The 14252-nt window shown below is 61.3% G+C and overlaps 1 protein-coding gene across 4 annotated transcripts in view; it reads right to left on the bottom strand.

Annotated features, from left to right (window-relative positions):
• Positions 1-201: 201 nt before the first annotated feature.
• The window catches only part of DAZAP1 (DAZ associated protein 1), a 16612-nt gene continuing 2561 nt past the window's right edge, over positions 202-14252 (bottom strand). The window contains exons 4-12 of one of the 4 annotated variants that reach the window (XM_008060841.2): positions 12904-13014; positions 11945-11993; positions 8596-8678; positions 5763-5916; positions 4795-4824; positions 4446-4586; positions 2889-3065; positions 1953-2041; positions 202-1085 (exon numbers count right to left, since the gene is read on the bottom strand). In XM_008060841.2, the coding sequence (XP_008059032.1) occupies positions 1953-2041; positions 2889-3065; positions 4446-4586; positions 4795-4824; positions 5763-5916; positions 8596-8678; positions 11945-11993; positions 12904-13014 (834 nt within the window). In that variant the 3' untranslated portion in view covers positions 202-1085. The remainder of the gene's footprint in view (positions 1086-1952; positions 2042-2888; positions 3066-4445; positions 4587-4794; positions 4825-5762; positions 5917-8595; positions 8679-11944; positions 11994-12903; positions 13015-14252) is intronic. The other 3 variants (XM_021713762.1, XM_008060832.2, XM_021713765.1) reach the window with 3 other exon arrangements.

Consider the following 14252-nt stretch of genomic DNA (forward strand, 5'->3'; position numbering starts at 1 on the left):
GCCGGTCGGCCGGCCAGCCGGGCGGAGCCTTGGCACTCACACCCTGGGAAGGCCAGACAGGACCGACGACGCCCGAAGGCCACAACTGCTGGAGCCTCAAGAGCCGCCAGGGGACGGGCTGAGCCCAGCTGCTGACCCAAGGGCCACGGCCAGGGCGGGTACATCCGAGACCAGCGAGGGAAGACACGGACACAACGTGGGTTTCTAATCCAAACGCACTTCTCTTTATTCAAACCAGGTTCAGACTGGTCAGGAGGCACGTGAAGCCACGTGCCCAGGGGAGCGGCCGCCCGCGAGGCCCCGCCGGTCCCGATGCCCCGCTGCACCCCGCAGACGCCACCAGGCAGGTCAGTCGACAACGCAAGGAATTAAACAAAAAACAAAACACACTCAGTAGCTTTCTTCCTGCAGTGCCCAGAATTCCTGGACCAATGAGCCCAGCCCACAGCCGGGGGTGAGGGTTCACGGCCCTCACCAGTGCCAGTGCCGACGGAGACCCCGTTTTAAATTAAAAAATAAGCCAGTATACATCGTAGAAAATTTCTCTTAAAAATCTCACAATTTGTAAATGTATATTTTTTCTTTAACATAAAAGTTTACAATACACGGTAAAACAAAGGCTCAGGAAAGGAATTTCCAAAAAAAGGAGAATGAAGAAACCTGAAGTTGTGAATTAAAGCTGAAGACATTTTCTTAACCCTGTTGTTGAACCAGTGACTCTGTTTTATTGTGCTGATGGGTTAGAGAAAGAAATATGTTTAAAAACCTCAGTCCAGACACCCACAGCGGCTCCAAAAGCCTCGCGCCCCCCCCCACCCCCCAAGGTTGAGTCGCTACTTCTCCGCCAAGTTTGTGATTGTCACGAGTTCACAAGTTTCGCATCCTGGGCCGGGCCACGCAGACATCCCGCTAGCGTCGGTAGGGGTGGAAGCCCTGCACGTTGTGGTTCTGTCCACGTCCAAAGCCGCTGCCGCCGGCAGGGGGGCCCCCCGACCCTGGTACTGAGGGGCCCCCGTAGGAGGGGGGCTGCTGGCTGGGGTCCGAGAAGCCCTGTCCAAAGCCACTCAAGTCCTGCCCGTAACCTGCTGGGGGAGAGAGTCCTGTGAGCTCTGGGCGGGCTGGCAGTCCCCAGGCAGCGGCCCCGCCCGGCCAGCGCCGGCCTCTGAGCAGCTCTGCCTGGACTCTCTGTCGTCCCGCCTCGGCGTCCATGGGTCCTACCGGGCGGGGCAGGGCCTGTCTGGTGCCACCACCTGTGACCGACCGTGCCAGGCCCCAAGAGTGCGGCCTCTCTCAAGTCCACGTGCGCGGGACCCGCACAGAAAGGAAAGCAGCTTCCAGTGACCTTCCGGACGATGTGACCCACCCTGCACCTGCTCTCGCCTCCCTTCCTTGCTCCCGCGATGGGGGTGGAGGGGGTTGGACCCAGGCTCTCGGAAGCGCTGCAGCAGTTCCCGGCTTCTAGCAGGTTGGCTCTCAGAGCGGAAACCAGGCTTCCAGGCCGGAAGACAGCAGACCAGCCGTGGCGAGCCCCGCCTGCCGTCGCCTTGAGGGGCCTAGACCCACGCCATCCTCCCTGCGAGGCACGCCAGGCAAGGTCTCTGGCCCCAGCCCCACTGCTCCGGGGCCCTGCGGCGAGGGCAGTGCCCCCTACACCTCCGCCTGAGCACACTCTGGCCTCAGCTGCAGGAAGGACTTCTGGGAAGAGAGTCCTGTCTTCAGAGGGACGGATGCGGCTCCTGTCCCCGGACCACACTCTGGGGGAGGGCCTGCCCCGGGCCTCAGGGCCCCCGTCAGAGGCCACCAGCTCTGGACGCGCCTGGGCCTGCTGAGGGCTCGTGGCCAGCCAAGGTCCTGGAACCGGCAAGGGCCCCTTCCCAGAGGGCACCGCCGTGTCCACCCCGCGTCCCGGTGCAGGCAGGTAGGAGGACTGTGGAGGACGAGGTGGCACCTACCTAGGCCACATCACTGCTCAGCCTGACCATAAGAGTGTAAACAAAGTGTGGCCCGCAGCCCGGCGGGTCTGGAGAGTGGGAACCCAGGCCTGGCGAGAGACGAGACGGGTGACTGACACGAGGCGGCTGCCCCAAGCAGCGGCAGCCGCGCACGCGCACGGCCCCCACCGGTCAGGGGGCTTGGCGGCAGGGTCGAGAACCCACGTGTGACTACAGCCCAGGAGTGGGGCAGCGGGGCCAGAGCCATGCCAGGCGGGCAGGTGCCTCGGCCGGGATGCCACGACCCCTGGCGTCCACCCAGGCCTGAGGGAAGCGCTGCTGCAGGTCCCTGCACGCCAGTGGCCACCCTCGCGTGTGAGCTCAGGCCGCCCGGAGGCAGGTGCCCTGTGTGCTCAGGGCCCGCCCTGGGAGTGACCCAGGGGCTGCGAGGAGCTGCCAATGCCAGGAGCCCCCAGGCCGAGGCCACCGCGTCCGTCCTGAGCAAGGCGGGCTCTGACACAGGCTCAGTGTGAGGCGGCAACACAGACATGCAAACCGGCACCCCCGCCGGACCCTGTGCCCCGACAAGCTCTGCCCCGAAGCCACGTGCGCCGCCCGCAGATCACGTCCAGGCAGCACCCAAGCCACAACGAGCCTCTGGTTCCACGCTCAGCCCGATCCGCCAGGGCCCCACAGGCCCAGCCCCGCCCTTGGCGGGGTCTGCACCCAGAGAGGCAGCGAGGCCGGACACCGGAAACCGCTCGGGCAGCACCAGGGCCTCAGCCCCACCTGTCAGGGACGCGGCCTTCTCCCCCGTTCCCAAGCCCCAGGCCCGGGACGTGTGGGGGCGGACAGGCCTCCGGTGCCACCAGACCCGCTCTCCCTTCCGGGAGCTCGCCAGGCCCTGCGCCGCACCCCGCCCGCCGCTGCAGGGTGGAGGTGGGAAGAGGTACTCACCATACTGACTGTAGGGGAAGTCTGGCTGCGCCGTCGGGGGTTTGCTCATGTCCGGGGCAGCCTGGGACGGGGGCGGCGGGAAGGCCAGAGGTGCGGCCCCCGGAGTGGCAGGTGGAGGAGGAACCCCGGGAGGGGCAAACTGATCTGGCGGTGGGGGCGGAGGCCCGTAGCCAAAACCTGAGGACACACAGGGAAGGCAAGACACAAGGCGCGTGTGCGGCTGGGCCTGCTGTGGCAGCGGCAGACCACGCCCAACTCACCCCACTTGGTGGCGGACCATGCCCAGCCAGGCAGGGGCTGCCCAGACCTAGAAGTCCACAGGCCTGGACAGAGCCACAGCCCCGGGCCACGCCCCTAAGGACACATCCCACATTGGGAGACAAGGGTGGAGCCAGTGAGCGCCTACGAGACCAGGGCCGAGCTGGACCAGGGCCGCTCGATGCCTCCAGGGCACGTCAGGGCGCGAGACGCCAGCTAGAGCAGCGAGCACCCCAAGGCACGAGTACACTCTACCAAGGCAGAAGGCTCTCGCCAGGCAGCCCATACACTGCCTGAAGCTGTCTGTTCTGGGGAGGTAGCACTGTAGCAAGGCTCTAGAGCCCAGGCTGGAGTGCAGGGGTAAGATCACAGCTCACTGCAGCCTCCATCTCCGGGGCTCAAGCGATCTTCCTGCTTTGGCCTCCCAAGTAGCTGGGACTGCAGATGTGTGCCACCACGCCTGGCTCCCGTCACAAGCTTTCTGAGCAGACCACAACGCCGACAGCTGGCTACCACCTCCCCCTCTGTTGGGCTTCGGAGGGCCTTGTAGGAATCAGATCAGGTATGGCTGAGGCCTGATCTAGACGTGAGCCCTGGGCAACTGCAAACACGGGGCCTCCAAGCCTCCACGATGGGACTGTCCCAACAGCACCGCGCCCTACTGCAGAACACCCAGCAACCCAGGATGGAGCAGAGGCAGGACCAGGGGACCCTCCGTCTTGGTTGATGCCGAAGAGCCAACCCTGGCTGCACCTGACGATGCCCAACTCAAGGCCACGCCTGGCCTCCTACTGGTGCAGAAAGGGTCCCTTACTGGTCCTCTTGGCCCCCGTTCCCCGCACGTCCCTTCTTTCCTCTGGAAGGGTGGGAGGCCCAACCCCGGCACACGAGACAAGCAGGCTAGTGCTGCAGGGCATCAGCTGGTTCTACGCCCAGACCTTTGACTGCAGAGCGAAGCCACGGGAAGGTTGGTCGAGAACAAGACAAGGTCCAGACACCATCTCCCGAGGGCTCCCGTGGGCAGCCGGCTCAGGGCAGCCATGCCTGCAAGCTCAGAGACCTGCGGATCCCATCCTGTCCTGCAGCCCAGCCAGTGAGGCCACGAGCAACAGCGCCCGTCTGCCGGGTTCCTGCCTCCACGAGGCCTGGTGGCAGGTGACCGCTGACCGGCCGGCACTCCACCCACAGCCTTCCCCTGGCTGAGGCCAGAGGCACACAGACACGTGCCAAAACACACAGCAGGAACCCTGTCTACAGCCTGGCCCTGCCCGTCCCCCTTCCCTGCTGCTCTAGACTTACTGAACTGCGGTGGGGCACCGTAGCCCTGTGGGAAGCCCTGAGGCGGGGGGAAGCCTCCGGGAGGGGTAGACACGATGTAGGAGGTGAATGGCGGGGGTGGAGGGGGGGCTCCTCTTCCCGCAGGGGGTGGTCCATAGCCACCTGGAACACACAACACAGGGGTTAAGGGCAGACGGCATCAGACAAGACACCTGGCCCAGCCAGACCCTCTTCTCTCCAAAGCAGGGCAGAGTCCCACTCTCCAAGGCTGCACCAGCCACCGATGTGACCCACACCATGTGTGGCCCAGCCCTAAGGGCAGGCTGTGCATCCTGGGCTCTGCTCCCCATTTTCTATACCAAGGACTTACCAATTGCCTGTCCTGCCGGCACCCACATTCCTAGATGAAAACACAGAAAGGGGGGATTAGTGCCATATCCCCCGCCCCCACCAGCACCCAACACCCAGGAGCTGTTGACCCCAGGCACAGGCAGCATGGTCCCCGTGCCAGATTTGGCCAGGGCCCAGCCAGTGGGCCAAGCCCCCCGAACCCAGCGCTCAGGGCACCACCCTACTCCCCTCTCCTACAGTGGCCTCAGAGGTGCCTCCCCTCCGCCCCTGCCATGTCTGCTGAATGGGCACGGGGTGGCCTCCCAGCTCCACCTGCAGACACTGGAAAAATGAGTTCAAGCACCGAGATGCAGGGACAGTTCCCACGTCCTCCACACCCGCCTACTCTTTTCCACATGACCAACAGGGGAAGGCGACTGAGAAAGTCCCCGACCGGGTAGGGGGCCTGCAGACCCAGAACCGGCGAGAGGCAATCCGGAACCCTGAGCCAGGACTGGGGTCAGGTCAGGGGCTGGGCCAGAGCCAAGCAGCTTGTTCCATGTTTGCTGAAAGCTCAGCACAGGCCCAGGGCCAAGCAGGTGCAGACCTCGGCTGTCGGGGACGCAATGCTCAGTGGAGAGGACAGCAAGCGACAGAGGTAAAAGTCCCACCAGGTCTTCACGGCCTATGGAGGCACACCCCGTTCGCCCATGCCATGGGCAGCAGAGGGCAGGGCTGCGCAGGCCAAGCTGGCAGTCTCAGCCCTGTCACTCCACACGCAGACCCACCCTGGCGTGTCCCGGCGAGACCCGGGCCCCTCGGCTGTGGCCACACTGCCGCGGAGGGCCAGGGACGGCCTAGGCACGCGGCCCAACCGCGTGCCTTGCAGAAGCTTCTGCAACAGCCTCGTCCGCATGTGCGCAGCAGAGGCCAGGGGTGTGTGTGTGGGGGGGCCTGCTGCCAAGGACACCCGGGCCTTGGGGCGGAAGGACCGCGTGGCAGCCTTACCTTGCGGACCGTATCCTTGCTGCCACGTGGGCGGGGGCTGGCCGGCCCAGCCGTTGGCGGCGTTGGGCACGACCCGGCTGCCCCACTGGCTGGCTCCCGGCTGGCCCGGAGCTTGGCTCTTGCTGTCCCGAGGCTCGGCCCGCTTAACTTCCACCTAGACAAACCGAGCTGAGGCTCAGGGGGCGGCCACGGGCCCAGTACCCGCTCCCTTCAGACACACCCTTGGGTGACTTATGACTACACTTAGCATCTTACGACTTAAGACTAAAGACTTAACTATAAACCTTATTTAGGCCAGTAGCAGTGTTTTTCTTTAAAATTCTTTTGTATCATTTAATTTTTTGGTTTAGAAAATGTTTCTCAGGTACAACAGATGCAGCTGTAAGACACAGGAGCCCATCCGCTGCGGGCAGCAGGGACAGAGCCAGAACCCTTGGGGTTTCCGTGCGCGCCGAGGGGCCTTTACTTCAGTTCCACGGCAGCGCCCTCCCCCGTGGCCTCTTGAAAACACGGGGCAAAGGGACCAGGGCCTCCCCGCCATAGGCACCCTCCGCACTGGCCTCCCGGGACCCACCCACCTGCGCTGTGAACTCATACCTGAGAAACACGGCTGGCGTTTTACTTAGGTTATTTAAGATGTCTAATGGAAGATAAAGACTTACCTTCCCCAGGCTAACGCTTAAAGAATCTCAATTAACTCAAAATAATGTCAGAGGGAATGGATGTGGTAAGAGAATCTTACATTACATCTAACAAAAAAGTAAACAGACATGCAATAAAATGGACATTGGAATCAGTAAGCAATCTTCATACTGTGTTGGGTCGGAGCCTTCCCTTCTGCACATCAGAAGCCAGAGTGTCCCGGGAGCAAGGACGGAGGCCGTGGACAATGGCCAGGACGAGCACGGCCCGCTTGTTCCAGGCGCAGCGGCCGACGCCCCTCACGCCTCCCTTCAGCCTGGGCGGGCAGCAGCAGAGGCTCCCCACCCTGAGGGCTGCTCGGCACGTGGGGACCTGGGGTTTCTTATTTTGAGGCTACGTTTCGGTGAGACTGAAGAGCCAATGGAGCCTTCCTCGGGGCCTCATCTGAGAGTCCCTCAGTGCTGCCACTGCACAGCAGACAGGCTGTGGCTGCAGAGGTACAAAGCCCCCACCCGCCCAACGCCCAAGGACGCCCCAGGGACAGGCCCGGAATCCCGTCAGCTCAAGGCAAGGCACCAGCAGGAGGACCAAGGGGCGAATTGCAAAGAACTCGGATTAAGGAGTCTTCACACACTCTCCTTAGGGGAACCTGGTTCCTGCTCACAAAGCAAAGCAGTCCTTGTAATTTGAAAAAACCGCTTTGACTCTTTCCTGTCTGAACGCACCAGCGCCATCGCCTGGCATCAAGCTGTGCTTACCACGTGGGACCCGAGCTGGTCACAAAACGGAAGATCCCCGAAGAGAGGCCTGCAGTGACACCGCATGCCACATCCAGCCGACCAGGAGAGGTCAGCAGTGGGTGGGCTGGAAACCACCTGTCCATCTTGCTTGGAAGATGGGCCCACACCAAGGCTGCCTCAGCCCTGCTCAGGCCTCATGCAGGCCAGAGGCAGCCATGGCTAGGGGGAGCACTTCGGGTCCCACGTAGCAAGATCTCGCTTGTCCCACATTTCCAGTGTCACAGTACCTTAAAACACTAAGCGCAGACTCCTTTGAACTGGCGTACATAACTGTATGCACCCTTGCAAGCCCCATGCTAATTTTCAACTAAAAGCTGCAGCTGATGTCAGAGCAAGGGTTCAAATGGAATTAATGAAGTCTGCAACAAAATCTCAGCCGCCTGTCTACAAGCATCACTCCACTACGGTTTTTATACACGCCAGTCCTGAGAGCGTGCGGCGGGCCAAGGTGGGGGCAAGAGACAATGGGTGCAGTGCTCCCCACTACACCGTCACTGACCAAAATGGCCCTGGTCTCGTGGGACGGGCTGAGCATATCAACTGGAACAGGAACAGCTGACCGCGCCAGTAAAGGCCCGGGTAGAGTCCCATGCTGGTGAGAAGTGATTGCACCATCTGGGCATGCTGAGTGGTTTAAAAGGATCAAGACAAGAATCCTGCAAAAAAGCTGGCTCCTAGGCATCTGCTAACTGCAAGAAATTCCACACTGCAGAATTCCTCCCAGTTATTCACTTCAGAGTTCACGTCTCAAGAACCTCCAGGGTCCGGGGAGCAGGGCGGCTGGGGCCGTGTTCCGATCCGCACCTGGCAAGGGTTGGCCCGGGGGTGGGGGCTTTGCCTCCTGTCGCTCTCAGCTGGGGGCAACACAGTATGAAGATAACACAACCAGAGGTCACTTGACTGCATGGTGGTTAAGAACTATCGAGAGCATATGGCTGGTACCGGAGTTCCACAGTAAGTGACCCGATTTAAAAGAACCAATCCTTCAGGATGTTTTCGTGAATCTTTGGGGCGGAAGCGGGACTGGTTCTGGACGGCCCGCTGCTCACGGCGTTAGCCGGGATTGGGCCATGGGACTGGACAGACATCTGAAGGAGTGGTCAGGAAACCAAGCCTGAGGCAACGCTGCGATTTCACTGGAGCCAGCACCACCCGCCAGAGCTCAGCCTCAGCCACCCACCCGCTGTGTTCCCGGTCACCCAGAAGGGGCCCCACGAATACAGCTGGGAGGGGCCGCCTGGGAAAGCAGGACCCCTCCTCGCTTCTGCAGAAGGCTCACAGGACGCCCTTGTCCAACCCCTGCCGGTTGAGGACTTCCCTGTCCAGTGAAACCCCTCCGTTGCCTAAGACTTGGTTTGGTCTTAAGGTAAAATAAAACTACAACTACACACTTTTTTGCCCATGATGTCGTGAAAATGCATGTTGACAGCCTGGTCCACTGATTGTTCGTCCTCGAAAGTAATAAATCCAAAACCTAGCCAACGACGAAGAGTGAATCAAGGTAGCAGGGTGTTGTGACACAAACAGGATGATGAACAGTATTAGGGACGGCCGAGGGATCGACCCGGGTCTCAGCGAAGCTGCGTGGGGACTGGCGGCCCGGAGCAGGCGCTCCCCTCGAGTCGCCACTCAGCCGGCTGCAGAGCGCGTGCCCAGGGCATGGACGGCGACGCCCGCACTCCCGGCGGTGGCTCTGCTGGCTGGGGCCCGAGGCGAGGCTCTGTGTCACAGACACATCTGGGATGACAAGGCCGCCTTGGAAGGCAGCAGCCCAGCCTGAGCTGGTGAGGGCCTCCTGCGGACGCAGCCGGCCCTACGCCCCACGGGGGCTGGAGGCCTTGCCAGGAGCCTCGGGCTCTCGGCTGAGGAGTACAGCTGGAGTCAGCCCCCGCAGGGGGAGCACTCCGTCCAGCCAGGGGCGTGTGGGTGCGTTTCTGCTTTTCTGAAACCCAGGTCTCCCCCTCGGCTTTCAATTTGCTTGCAGCAAGTGCTGACAGCAGCCATTATCGCTCTACAGCGTTAACAGAAGTTGGGATCTATGACAGTTAGCGCCTCGCCAAGCTTAGCCAACACTGTTGGGTAAGCCCGAGGAGTCCCACCAGGTCATATACGTAGGCAGATACGCATATATGTAGGTCTATCAGTAAATATGGTACACAAAGATACAGGCCACAACGGTTTCCAGCAGGTCAAATCTGCTGTCAGCAGCAAGAGCAAGATGCATCATGTGATCAAAAAAGAAAATTTAAAGGAAAAAAAATTTAGCATTTCCCAAACACAAGAAGTGGCAGTATAAACGAAGTTTGGTTGGTCTGGGTGAGCGCGGCCCACTAGGGGGCGCCTCGTCCTGTGCCTGCGGGGGTGTGCGGGCTCTCCAGCCTTCCCAGCGGGTGGCTTGAGCCCGCCAGGCAGGCCCTCCCAGGCGGGGACCTGATGAGCACTAGCCCTCCCCAGGTGGCCCCCTGCCCGAGACAAAGGACACGCGGCAGACAGCTGCCGAAGACCTCGAAGACCGAGACGGATGCGGGAAGAGCCGGCACCGGGCTGAAGACGGGGTGTCGCCTGCACCAGAGAGGCACAGGGAGGGCCCCAAAGCTTCGCACAGCAGGGGACAGAGCGACACAGGCACCACTGTGCTCGGGGCAGAGACGTGAGCGCGTGGCAAAGGGAAGTCGTGGTCGGAGCCGGCAAGGGCCCGGGAGGGACAGCCCACGGCGGGGCCCCTGAAGCTGAAGAAACAGGTGCCGGGGCGCGGGGCTGCAGCCAGCTGGGACCAGGCTGAGAATTCGAAGCAAAACTGAGGGCAGGAAGGAAGGAAACGGCGAAGATGAGGCAGCAAGGGAGAGGAAGCGGCAGAGACCACCGCCAAGGACACCGGGGCGGCCGCTCCTGACCGTGTGTACCTGAGCGTGGCGACAGGCACAGGCAGTGCCTCCAGCCTGACAGGAGAGGAGGTGGTATGGAGCCCTGAGGGCAGCACACAGGGAGAGCAAGCAGGGCAGAGAAGACCAGGATGAGGGAGGGAGCAGGCGAGGCAGCAGGCTGGTGCGAGGGCCACAGGGGACCCTGCAGCGCGAGCGCTCACCCGGAGACGTGTTGTGCCCAGACACATGCGGGACCCTACCCAGGGACACACTCACTAGCTTCGGTCACCAAGGGGGAGCAGGGGGAGGGCAGGGGAGGCAGACCGGCCGCAGAAGACTCAGAGAGGTCAAGAGAACAGGGACGCGCCCCGGGAGGACCGCCAGCCTGTGCTGCGCTCTGCGGGCACCCGCAGGGACACTCCCGAAGCCCGACGGCCAAGGCCGTGCGGCCACACGCCAGCCTGAAGCTCCCTCTACGCCAGCTCCTTCCGCCCCTGCCCCGGCGTGGCCCGGCTATGCTTGCTACGTGCGGTCCACGCGGGACCGGCCAGGAGACCACAGCCAGCGTGGCGGCCGCGGGCACCAGGAGATCTGGGGGCGCCCTGAGGCTCCTGCCCGGAAGCGTCACAAGACCGGAGGCCACGCTGGGAACACAACGGCGGCGATGAACGACAGTCAAAAGCTGACATTCTCTCCAACTGCAGGAGTGTCTGAACCACAGGCCGCTGGGTCCGGGTACAGTGCAAGAGGCGCTGAGTCGTGGGAAGGAGCCCCGGAGCGGGTTGGCTAGGAATGCGTCTGTCAAGCGGCGACACCACCGCTGAGGAAGCGGGACAGAAACACCCGAAACTTCGTTTACACCCCACTGGAGCAAAGCCGCTCCCTCCTCTGACTGCGGGACTGGCCTGTACCTGTGTGATATAACTTAGCACCTGGAGAAGAGAAATCTAAAGAGATATCGTTAATCACAAACAATTCACAGAGAGAAAAGGAAACAGCTTACTTAGCATTACTGTACTTTACTATGAAACACTTAAGTACATCACTAAGCATGTGCGGCTAAATTAAGTTAAGACTAAGACTTAACAGCTTAATCGACATGAAGTAGGAGCACACTCCTTGATCGTGGAGGAAGAGGAGGAGGGCAAGGTTCAAATGGCAAACTATTCTCCAGCATGACGCGGCATGCTGCAGGCACTGCGGGCTGCCTCTGGCTCCCTGGGACAGTGCGGGGGGCACGGGCACTGCGACAGACCCCGGCTGGAAGGTCTGCCCACACACCCGGCCAAACGTGGCAGATGACCCAAAAACACACGGGCGAGACAAACAGCAGCAGCCACAAACATGGGCATGGAACTCGGGTGCCAGCGCCCAGCTCTACCAATGTGGACATACACGTGGGGGACACTGGAGAAAAACGACGGGAGAGGCTGAGGCAACACCTCACCCCCCGCCGCCCACCTGCCCTGCTGACTGGGAGGGCGAGGAAAAAATCAAAAGCATGGGATGGAGAAGAGAAGTTTGTGCTCCAGGCCCGTGGCTGATGCAGCTGACGTCAGGAGGTGAGAATGCCACACGGCGGGAACGACACATGGCCGTCAGCAGGCAGGCGATGGAGACTGCACTCTCCTGGGATACACTCAAAACAGACCAGTGGAGACCACGGCGGGCTGGAAAAGCCTCACACGACAGCCAGGAACAGCAGGCAGCACCTGCCGCCCTCGGCAGTAGTGACAAGCTGTAGGTCGCATGTCTCCACGTCCTCTCATGAGGCGGGTCTACCACCACCATCACCTAGCTGGGTTGGGGGGAAATAGTTTGCCATCTGAGAGGGGAGTGGGGACAGAAGGCCAGGACAAACTGGATCTGCCTTTACCTCGAGGCCTCTGCTTCTCTGCGTCATAGATCATGACCACTTCGGTGACCTGCAAGAGAGAGGGCGGTTTTCAGCCACATGTCTTGCCGACAAAACCCCAAGTGCACAACACAGGGGAGTGCTCCGGCCAAGGCCGGCTTGCGGGGTCTGCTGTCTGCAAACAGGGTGGGTACCCTGACAGGCTGGGGCTGGACACAGGCGCAGGAACACTGCTCCAGGGGGCATCTGGACACCAGTCCCTGAGTCAGCCCCACTGTCCCACTTGTCTGTCTGAGGGGAACAAGCTGACCATGACTTTGGCCACACGTCTCAGTTGGAGACACGAGGGCCAGGAGACCCCACAGAAGCCTCTGCCACTCAGACGAGGGAAGGGAGGCTAGGAGGAAGGGCACACGGGCTCAGCTCCCCACGGCCACACAGACATCAGGACCCAAGGGCCTCACTCTGGCCCAGCCCACCCACCTATCTTCCTGGCTGATGGGCCAGGGTGCAGCCTCCAGGACCAGTGTGCGTCCTGGCAGAGGCCCCAGGTGTGACTGTGTGCCTCTGCTTCTGGTGACGCAATGGCTACCCTCACCCCCGGTTTGCTGCCCAAGCTTTCCCCATGCACCCCGGACTGCTGGGCTCAGTCCTTTCTTGTCTGCCTGCCCAAAAGGCAGCTCAAGGGCCAGCCTGCCCACAGCCTAGCTGAACCTGCTTCTCTGGAATGGCCACCACCTGCCTCTTCACACCATGGCAGTTACCACACAGCCAGAAGGGCTGCTGGAGGTATGCCGGGCTAGCTCACGCTTGCCTGCAGGCTATGAAATGGCCTTGAGGGAAAGGGCAGAGGCCTGGGTGTCAGGACGTAGGCTAGGGGTGTGAAGGGAACACGGGAGGGAGCTCCTATCACAAAGTTCCAGGAAGCCACAATCCAGGAGCTGGGCCCCAGGAGCCAAGAGCTGCAGGGAGCAACTCACCACTCCGAATTTCTTGAAGTACTCCCTGAGCTCTGTCTCACCACAGTTGTGAGGAATTCCACCGACAAATATCTTATTTGATTTACTGTTATCGCTTCTGGGTCCTTTCTGCTGTTCCGAGAAGAAAAGAAGGTCAGTTTACGCGGGGAGCCCTTCCAAGCCCTTCCCATGTGCTGGGCATGGCTCAACCTCAGGGGCTTGGAGGCCAGCTGACAGCCAGACAGACGGCAGAGTGCCCGCGAGCACCAAGCACGCTGACCACCTCTGCAGGACTCAGGCCCGCGCGCTGCCACAGAGCGTTGCTTGCATGAAGCGCGCACACAGCCCGCAGCGCCCTGCCTTCAGTTACGCCCGACAACAGCCACACGACACCGGCAGCTACGACACGAGGCTGGGACTTGAGGACACAAGAAGAGGCAACTGAGCGATTCACGCGGGTCGAGACACAGCCAGGTGCTCGGGGGTTCAGGCTGCAGGGACTCTCCAGCAACCGAACAAGGCCCCGACTCTTCTGCCTCGCCTGAGCCACCCCCGCGGCCCTGGACACTGACCTCGCGCTGCCAACGGCACCTGCGCCCCGGCGCTGCTCCTCGCCCTGCTTGCTCAGAGAGAGCTGCCCGGTCTTCCTGACCATCCTTGTTTCTAGCTAAGCACACGCCAGTTTAGGCTGTGCCAACTGCCTCGGGTTAGATGCTAGTCCTCTAGGGTGACTGGTCCCTGCTGTGACTGTGGGGAGGGTTTGACGGGGACACACATGGGTCGACACTCATCCAGCTGCAGCTCACGTTCGCCTTTCACATCTTAGCAAAGCTACTCAGAGCCTGAAGAGACACCAGCTAACAGCCAGATGGATTACTGGCTCAGTGGGATTCCAGTCTGAGAAGAACAGTCATGGGAGACATCACTCCAGAACAGCGAGCATGGCCTGAACCAGGGTGACTCTGAACTACTGCAGGCATGATCCGGTACGCTGTGGTGGGCAGAGGAGGGCATTCAGGAGACGCACCCTCCCATCCCTAGGACAGTGTATGCAAACAGAGGTGGACACAAACACACAGACACATCTGGTAAAAAAAATATATTTTGGGGGTAGAGGTGGGTCTTGCTACACTGCCCAGGCTGATCTCAAACTCCTGGGCTCAAGCAATCCTCCTGCCTTGGACTCCCAAAGGGCTGAGATTATGGGTGTGAGCCACCATGCCTGGCACCTTTGTAAAATATCAACGACTAGCCGGGCTCGGTGGCTCAGCCTGTAATCCCGCGCCTTTGGGAGGCTGAGGTGAGTGGACGGCCTGAGCCTGCGGGTTCGAGACCCGCCTGGGCAGCGAGACCTCATCTCTACCATAAAT

The sequence above is a fragment of the Carlito syrichta genome, unplaced genomic scaffold (genome assembly GCF_000164805.1).
Source record: "Carlito syrichta isolate Samal-C Ts95f unplaced genomic scaffold, Tarsius_syrichta-2.0.1 Scaffold92717, whole genome shotgun sequence".
Taxonomy (NCBI): Eukaryota; Metazoa; Chordata; class Mammalia; order Primates; family Tarsiidae; genus Carlito; species Carlito syrichta.